This window comes from Dermochelys coriacea, chromosome 28, assembly GCF_009764565.3.
Source record: "Dermochelys coriacea isolate rDerCor1 chromosome 28, rDerCor1.pri.v4, whole genome shotgun sequence".
Lineage (NCBI taxonomy): Eukaryota > Metazoa > Chordata > Testudines > Dermochelyidae > Dermochelys > Dermochelys coriacea.
The window spans coordinates 2342827-2351534 of NC_050095.1; the positions used below are offsets into that span (position 1 = coordinate 2342827).

The 8708-nt window shown below is 58.5% G+C and overlaps 1 protein-coding gene across 2 annotated transcripts; it reads right to left on the reverse strand.

Moving 5' to 3' along the window:
- Window positions 1-3218: 3218 nt before the first annotated feature.
- On the reverse strand, window positions 3219-6796 carry LOC119849354 (transcription factor HES-7.1-like). Of its 2 annotated transcripts, none has more exons than XM_038386304.2 (4): window positions 6721-6796; window positions 6499-6594; window positions 6273-6351; window positions 3219-4084 (listed from the first exon to the last, which is right to left on the reverse strand). In XM_038386304.2, the coding sequence occupies exons 1-4, from the start codon at window positions 6760-6762 to the stop codon at window positions 3651-3653; spliced, it is 651 nt and encodes a 216-aa protein (XP_038242232.1). In that variant the 5' UTR covers window positions 6763-6796; the 3' UTR covers window positions 3219-3650. The 2 variants fall into 2 exon arrangements, with proteins under 2 accessions (XP_038242232.1, XP_038242231.1); XM_038386303.2 differs by having other exon boundaries at window positions 3589-4084; window positions 6174-6351.
- Between the last annotated feature and the right edge of the window lie 1912 nt (window positions 6797-8708).

Sequence of the window (8708 nt, forward strand, 5' to 3'; positions counted from 1 at the left end):
CTCCTAGGCGGGGGTGCCAGGAGGCTCTGTGCGCTGCTCTCCCCCAACACATGCACACAGACACACACAGGGCTGGCTCCTATGTCTCTGTGCTCTTAAGCACAGTTTTTTTTCCCCTCTGGTGAAAACGTCGGCCACTTGCTCCCAATTGGAGAAACAATCGGGGCAGGAAATCTTGGGGTTTTTTTTCTTCTCAGTATTACCCAGCTGTTCCCTGAAATTAACCTGGAAATAGAAGGAGATCCAGAGCCTGGCGAGGGGCATGTCTCTCACCCTACCTCACTTTTAGACTCAGAAGAAAGGAGTCTGAAATCGACCCCCACTTTGTTCCACTGTCCCCAGGACCTTGTCTCTTTCTCCCTGTTGGGGGGATCCTTGCACAGATCCTTGCACAGATCCTGTGATCGCCTATAGTGTGAGAGATGCACCGGAAGATCGAACAGGGCTAAAATCTCCACGGTTAATAGACGCAGGCCGGTGTGTGAGCGGATTGGCCTTTGGTCTTTCCCCGGGTGACCCTGACACCGGTCCAATCAAACCAAGTAACACTTGCAGGCAGCGGGTATAATAGGCCAAGGGCAGCTAGGCCACCCCAAACCCAGCCCGTGGCCCCAGCCACGCTCCTCCTCTCCCCCGAAGCCAGCAGGCCAGAGCTTGGGGCCTGTGAGCCGGTGCTTGGGGTGGTCCGGCCAGGGCTCCTCCGGTTCCGGCGGCGGAGGTGGGTGGGTGGGTGTGCTCGGGGATCCAGCGGCTGAGGAGGGGGTGGAAGGGGAGGGGGCTAGCTTCCCCAAACGGAGGGGTTCATGCACCATTCCTGAGTAACACCACTCTCCCCGACCCACTGGGAATCCCGGATTCTTTCTCGGGTGCAAAGATGCCCCTGCCGGGATCCCTGGGCTTGCCAAGCTGTAGTTGGAATTGCCATGGGCCATACTGATGGCTTCGTGACATTAAGAAGAAGAGCTTTCCGTGCACCAACTAAGCTGCAGTGTTATGCTTAGGGCCCTTTGTTTTCGGGTTTTATTTTATTTACTTTTTCCTGGGGATTTATCAGTGTTTAGTAAGACTCCTAGCAAAAAAAAATCGGTGCTAAAAATCATGTCTCTGGGTCAATAGCGGGGTTTATTTTGGCGGTTGAAAAGCAGTCAGTAGATTAATGCTTCCACGAACGGAGCTCAGTGTGGTTTCCAGTGGAACGAAAACAGAACTCAAAACACAATGCTACCTCGGAGCCTGCACCCGCCCCGGGTTGCTCACTTTGTGTATCTCCTAGACCATCTCCACACAGAGATATGTAACCGTAACACAACGGCCTCAGCGAGTGTGTTGCATTTTCCTAGCGAAGCGAGTTACTTTTCTGATATAGTTGAACAGTACAAAAGTAGGGCGAAAACGGGGAGAAAACGGAATAATACTTTTGGTAAAACCCGGGATTTTTTCCGGTCAAGATCAGTTTAACCTGAAAACGAAGGGCTGCAGTTAACATGGCCTGTGACAGCCAGCTGCAGTATTGCTGGGTCAGTGACAGACTTCGGGGCTGCCATCCAGAGCTCTCGCTCGTCTCTTTCTGATTTCTTGCTGTTTCTTCTCCAATGTCCCCCTTTGCCCCTGAAAAAACCTAGCTTGCTTTTCTTACATTGCCATCACATAGGGAACAGAAATGTAAGTACCCAGGGAGCAACTATTTAAAAACGGGCCCTTCAGTCTAGCAAAAACATGGCCTGGAAGCTGAAGCTAGACCAATTAAGGTTGGAAACGAGATGTGTGTTTTTAACAGGGAGCGTCATTAACGATGCAACAATTTAGCAAGGACTGGGGAGGATTCTCCATTGCAAGGAATTTTTAAATCCACACAGGGTGTGTGTGTGTTATGGGGGGAGGCGGTAGAAAGGCCGGGATACACGGATGTGTGTGTAAAAAGGAACAGGTGGGGGGGCAGTAAATTCACCCCTTTGTCTCACTGGCGGGAGGATCCCCTTGGCCAAGAAAAATGACCCAGTGAACTTTGCAGGCAGAGCACGGGCCTGTAAACTCACATGATCTAGTTGAAATCCTGACTCTTGAAGCGGGGAAGTCATTTCACACCTCCCGTGCCTCAGTTTCCCCCTGTGTGATATGGGAGGCAACAGTCCTCCGGCTCCTTCATGAAGCACTTTGAGATCACAGGGTGGAAAATAGCTAGGGATCAATATTATTGAGGCTCGGTATTATTAGGGCAATTGTCTCCCTTCAGCGTCTGCTAGAGAGATCCCTCCCCGTCCTCTCAACAAGCTACAGAGTTCGGCCCAGTGCCCCCACTATGCCCAGTGCCCCCTCTGACCCCCTATATCAATGTACAGAGCCCTGCACTACACGACCCCAGCCCAGTGCCCCCCGGCCCACAGCCCCACCACAGCTGCCCAGCATCCCACACAGAACCCCCCCTCCCTAGTGCCCCGACACACACATCTTCCCCGCCCCCTCAGAGCCCAGCGCCCCCCACAGCCCCCCTCCCTCATGCCCTGCCTCCTGGCTGCATTCACCAGCCCCGCTGGGAAGCTCCTTCAAGACCCACTTGCCAGGAGGGACCCAGCTAAGGCCCCCACACACTCCCATCCACCCCCCACTGGCTGAGACTGGCCAGGCTTCTGCGAGAGAAAGGCAGGGGCCCCACAGGTGGTGGGAAGCAGAGGTTGCCCGGAGCCGGAGGTGCACTGGGGTCTGGCCAGGGGGCTGAGAGGAGGAGGGGAGTGGGGCCAGGGGGCGGAGAGAAGCCCTGGGCAGGCCAAGAGGAGTAATTGGTGGGCAGAGGGGAGCAGGGTCTCCGGGCACAGCGCAAATGGAGCAGGCCGTGGCCCCTTCTGAGCATGGGCCTGGGTCCACGGCGCCATTGCAAACCCGGCACCTGGTGGGGGGAGTAGATTCCAAGCAGGGAAATTGGAGGGCAGAGTAGATCCCATGCAGGCCCCACGCAAAGAGTCACAACGCCCACTCAGTGGGCAACACAACCCCCCTTTTTTCCCCTCTCTCCCGGCCCCACCCGTTTTGATGCCACGCAGAGCCGAGATCTGTCAGAGTCCGCATTCGTATTTTTATTTTTCAGAAATACATAGATGGGGAATGGGGGGTGGGAAATATATATATACAAGGAGGGGGAAAAATTACCCCCACTCCTCTCCCCTTCCCCGCCCCAGCTCTGGCTTTCGATCTATTATCTTGCTCTTGGATATTATTTTAACGTCTAGGGTTAGCTGGCTAAGCCGCTGGACTCTAAGGGTTTGTTCTGAGGTGGACAAAAAAAGGACGTGACCCCCCCCCCCCCGGCCCTGTTTTTCACCGACCCATAACAGCATCTTTAAAAAATCACAGGGCGGTGGGTGGGTGGAGGGAAGAAAATCAGCATTTTGATTCGCCGGCTGCTTTGGGATCCCCCCGGTGTTTCTCCCCTTGCTGGGAGCAAGTGATTTTTCTTTTTGAAAGGAAAACCCATCCTAGCTGGGTCTTCAAGGGCAATATTATGAAGTTGCAATAACCACGCACACCCCCTCCCCACCAAAAACACCCCTCCCCAAACCCCCTCCCCAAAGATCCCCCCCCCATAAACGTCCTAATATACAATATATAGAGAATCTAATATACACTCTATGGATTTACAAGGGGGTCCCCGGCCCCTATGGCCATGGTCTCCAGACATTGAGCCCCTGGGGCTGGCCAGCTGAGTTCTGTGAGCCGTTCAGCTTGTCCCGCATGCCTTTATTGCAGTTCTCCAGCTGGGGCTGGCCGGCCGCGAGGGTCTGCAGTCTGTGGCCGGCGGGCAAGGCTGGAGCAGGGTGCAGGATGCAGGCGGCATCCCCGAGCGGCGGGCTGCAGCTGGGCAAGGTGTTGCGGGCATACCTGCCGTGGGCCGGGCTGGAGAAGGGGCTGCCCGTCGGCAGGTCCCGGGTGGTGATTTTTTCCATGCAGTGGCAGATGCGCTCCATCAGGTAGGCCTTCTTGCCCGCGCAGATGCCTGGGCTGGAGTGGAGGAAGCGCGTGGCCTGGCTCAGGCATTCCCGATAGCCGCTGTGGTACCTCTGCAGAAAGGTCTCCTCTTGCCTCGCCGGCTCTGTGGTGCGTTGCAAAAACCGCCAACGACAAAGGGGGCTAATTAGCGAGGCATCAAGCAGTGGGCGCGCAAAGGGGGCAGCGGGGCAGGTGCCCCGGAGCGGCCTCTGATCCCCACACCACTCGGGACGGGACACCCAACGCCCTACAGACTGAGAAACCCCACCCCCGGGTCTGCTACGGCAGGGGCTTTGCGGGGGGAGGAGGGGGTGGCGAAATAAGCAGCATTTGATGCCCTGCGTGGAAGCCAGTTTTAAATGGGGAACGTACACAGGGCCAGACCCTCAGCTGGTGTAAATGGGTTCTGCGTGCTGGCTTCAGGGAAATACTCTACAGACCCCACTGAGATCTTGCTTACAATGGTTTTCTACTCATGTAAACCAGCCAACCCCAGTGGAGTAACTCCGGATTTACACCGGGGGAAGTGAGAGGGGAATCAGCCCCTGTCACTCAAGCGTACTGACTCCAGATTTACACCGGGGTTAGTGAGACTGGGATCAGCCCCCATGACTCAAGCGGACTGACTCCAGATTAACACCAGGGTAAGCGAGAGGGGAATCAGCCCCCGTGACTCAAGTGGACTGACTCTGGATTTACACTGGGGTAAGCGAGAGGGGAATCAGCCCCCACGACTCAAGTGGACTGACTCCGGATTTACACCGGGGTGAGTGAGATGGGGATCAGTCCCCGTGACTCAAGCGGACTGACTCTGGATTTACACTGGGGTAAGAGAGAGGGGAGTCAGCCCCTGTGACTCAAGTGGACTGACTCCGGATTTACACCAGGGTGTGATTAAAATCAGAACAAGGCCTCACCAGTTGGGTGTGACCCAGTTAAAATCAACAGCAAAACGACCCCAGATGCCAAAGCTGAAGCAGGTCTCGCCGCCAAGCAATGTATTTCTGCATGCCCCATCCCGGGAGTTGCTGAACCTCTCCCTGACCCCCACACAAAACCCCGGAGGCAGGATTTAAAAGACAAAAGTCACCTAACATGGATCTGGCTGTTTGGGGCTGAGGGAAGAGAAAGGCCAGGTGAGCTCCTGCTAGAAAAGGTGAGCCAGAGGCCAGGGCTGGGCCTGGCAGAGTGGGCGCTGAGTCCAGAGAGGGGGACTTAATTTTCTGCCCAGGTCCATAGCAGAGAAACTGAGGCCAGGTCTACACTTAACAGTGGCAGCTAGGTCGAGGGGAGAAATCTGTAGCTCTGTCTACACCCGGGGTCAGGCCAGGGTCACTCAGGGGGGTGGCCGGTTCATACCGCTGAGCGATGTAGTTCTACCCACCTGATTTCCTAGTGCAGGACCAGGCCTGAGATCAGGATCTGGCCCTGCGGCCGGGCCGACCCAAGCCAGAAGTGTGAGAGCTTAAAAGCCTGAGTGGGGTGAGTGATGGGTGCTAAGGGATGGAGCTGTGTATACACACCCACACCACACCCACACCCACACATGAGCTCATCCTGTCCAATAGGGGGCAAAGCGGGGACACACACACACACCCCTACTTCTCAGGGAGGCTTATTGGTGGTGCAATCAAAGTCACACCCACCTACTCCCTATGGGGAATCTCTTGGGCCAAACCCTCCTTCCCTTCCCCAAGTGAGCCAGTCCCAGAGCTCCCACGGAGCGTCTAAAATCGGGGCCCTCCCAATTTACGCCGGAGCGAGAGGAGAACCTCCAAATCCAGACTAAAGGCCATGTCTCCTCTTGCTCCAGTGTGAATCCGGAGTAATGCCATCAGGACCTATGGGTCTGGCTCCCCCCTCACTCGCCCTGGTGTAAAAACACAGCCGCCCAACCGGTCGTCCTCCAGATTTACACCAAGGCCAGCGAGGACCCCAACGGAGCGACGCCAATTTGCCCCAGCTGAGCATCTGTCAGGTCCGGGCCACCCCGGAGCTACATCCAAAGAGGTGCGAGGACGGGGGAGACCCACCCCATCATTCGATGGGTCCCAGCTCAGGAAACACCCCAGGGAGAGGGGAAGTTGAGGGTGACCAAACACCCCGATATCAGGCCTTTGTCTTATATACGCAGCTATGCCCCCCTCCCCCCCAAAAAGGGACCCAATTTTTCACACTTGCTAGCCGGTCACCGTTGTCGTATCTGGTCCGGGCCCAACTTGGGTTGGCCAACGGGCCCCCCAGGGCTAGAGCCAAGGAAGAGGAGTAGCCGGCCGTGCCGAAGGGGATACCTGCAGGAGGCTGGGTCCTCACAAAGTGAACTGTTTTTTGTAAAATTTCGGCCTTTTCAACTTTGGGGTTTTTAAGTCTCTGCAAGAACAACAACAACAAAAAGAGAGAGGGAAGGAAGGAAAAAGCGGGGGGAAGGAGGGGAAGAAAGAAAGAGAAATATGCGTTGTATCATTCGGTTTGGGGCAGCGGCGGGGAAATGGGAGGAGGAAATCCGATTTGGCTTACCTCGTCCTGGGTGGCTTCTAAGAGGAGGAGCCGGAGTCGCTCCAGGCTCCGGTTCATACGGTCCCGGCGCCGCTTCTCCATCAAGGGCTTCAGGAGCTGGAGGGGGGGAAAGGGAAGGAAGGGGGGCAGCTTTTGAAAGAGACACCCCGAAAGAGCGGGGAGATCCGGGCAGGGAGCCCCGGATCCGGAGTGAGACCCGAAGCGAGCGGACTCCGGAGTTACCTTCTTGTCCTGTTTGCTGTCCCACTGGGCGCTGCTGCTCATGGTGGCGGCGGCCGGGCTGGGGGGGCGGCGGGTCCCCGGCGGCCCCTTTATAAGCCGGCCCCCGCCCCAGACCCGGCCCCGCCGGCGCCGCCCCCGGCTTTGATCCGCCGCCGGAGCGTGGCTGGCCCCCGGCCCCCCCCCCGCGGCGCGGCACACGAGTGGGCCCGGCCCGCGGGGGGCAGAGAGCCCCCCCGCCTGCCCCTGCTCCCCCTTCCCTACAGGCCTGACCCCCCACTTCCGTACCCTTCCCCCCTCCCCTACAGCCCTGACCCCCCACTTCCCTCCCCCTTCCCCCACTTCCCTACAGCCCTGACCCCCCCACTTCCGTCCCCCACCCCTTCTCTACAGCCCTGACCCCCGCTTCCCTTCCCCTCCCCTACAGCCCTGACCCCCAACTTCCATACCCCTCCTCCCACTTCTCTACAGCCCTGACCCCCCCACTTCCCTCCCCGTCCCCTACAGCCCTGACCCCCAGCTTCCATACCCCTCCTCCCACTTCTCTACAGCCCTGACCCCCCACTTCCCTCCCCGTCCCCTACAGCCCTGACCCCCCCACTTCCGTCCCCCACCCCTTCTCTACAGCCCTGACCCCCGCTTCCCTTCCCCTCCCCTACAGCCCTGACCCCCAACTTCCATACCCCCCTCCCACTTCTCTACAGCCCTGACCCCCCACTTCCCTCCCCGTCCCCTACAGCCCTGACCCCCAGCTTACATACCCCTCCTCCCACTTCTCTACAGCCCTGACCCCCCCACTTCCCTCCCCGTCCCCTACAGCCCTGACCCCCCCACTTCTGTCCCCTTCCCCTTCTCTACAGCCCTGACCCCGCACTTCCCTCCCCCTCCCCTACAGCCCTGACCCCCAGCTTACATACCCCTCCTCCCACTTCTCTACAGCCCTGACCCCCCACTTCCCTCCCCGTCCCCTACAGCCCTGACCCCCCCACTTCGTCCCCCTCCCCTTCTCTACAGCCCTGACCCCGCACTTCCCTCCCCCTCCCCTACAGCCCTGACCCCCAGCTTACATACCCCTCCTCCCACTTCTCTACACCCCTGACCCCCCACTTCCCTCCCTGTCCCCTACAGCCCTGACCCCCCCACTTCCGTCCCCCTCCCCTTCTCTACAGCCCTGACCCCGCACTTCCCTTCCCCTCCCCTACAGCCCTGACCCCCAGCTTACATACCCCTCCTCCCACTTCTCTACACCCCTGACCCCCCACTTCCCTCCCTGTCCCCTACAGCCCTGACCCCCCCACTTCCGTCCCCCTCCCCTTCTCTACAGCCCTGACCCCGCACTTCCCTCCCCCTCCCCTACAGCCCTGACCCCCAGCTTCCATACCCCTCCTCCCACTTCTCTACACCCCTGACCCCCCACTTCCCTCCCTGTCCCCTACAGCCCTGACCCCCCCACTTCCGTCCCCCTCCCCTTCTCTACAGCCCTGACCCCGCACTTCCCTCCCCCTCCCCTACAGCCCTGACCCCCAGCTTACATACCCCTCCACCCACTTCTCTAAAGACCTGAACCCCAAATTCCATAAACCTCCCCCTTCCCTACAGCCCTGACCCCCAACTTCCCTACCCCTCTCCCCTTCTCTACAGCTGTGACCCCAATTTCTGTACCCCTCCCCCACTTTTCTATAGCCCTGACCCCCAACTTCCATACCCCTCCCCCTTCCCTTCAGCTCTGCTCCCAGGTTCTGTACCCCTCCCCCCATTTCCCTACAGCCCTGACCCCTAACTTCTGTACCCCTCCCCCCTTCCCTACAGCCCTGACCCCCAACTTCTGTACAACCATGACTCCCAAGTTGCAGACCCATCCTTACCCCTGAGCCTCACTTTCCTGCAACCCCCCCATTGCCCAACCCCATGCTCATCTCTCCCCAACCCCCCACTGCCCCACACCTATGCCCATCACCCTCACCCCACGTATCCCTATAACCCAGCAGTCT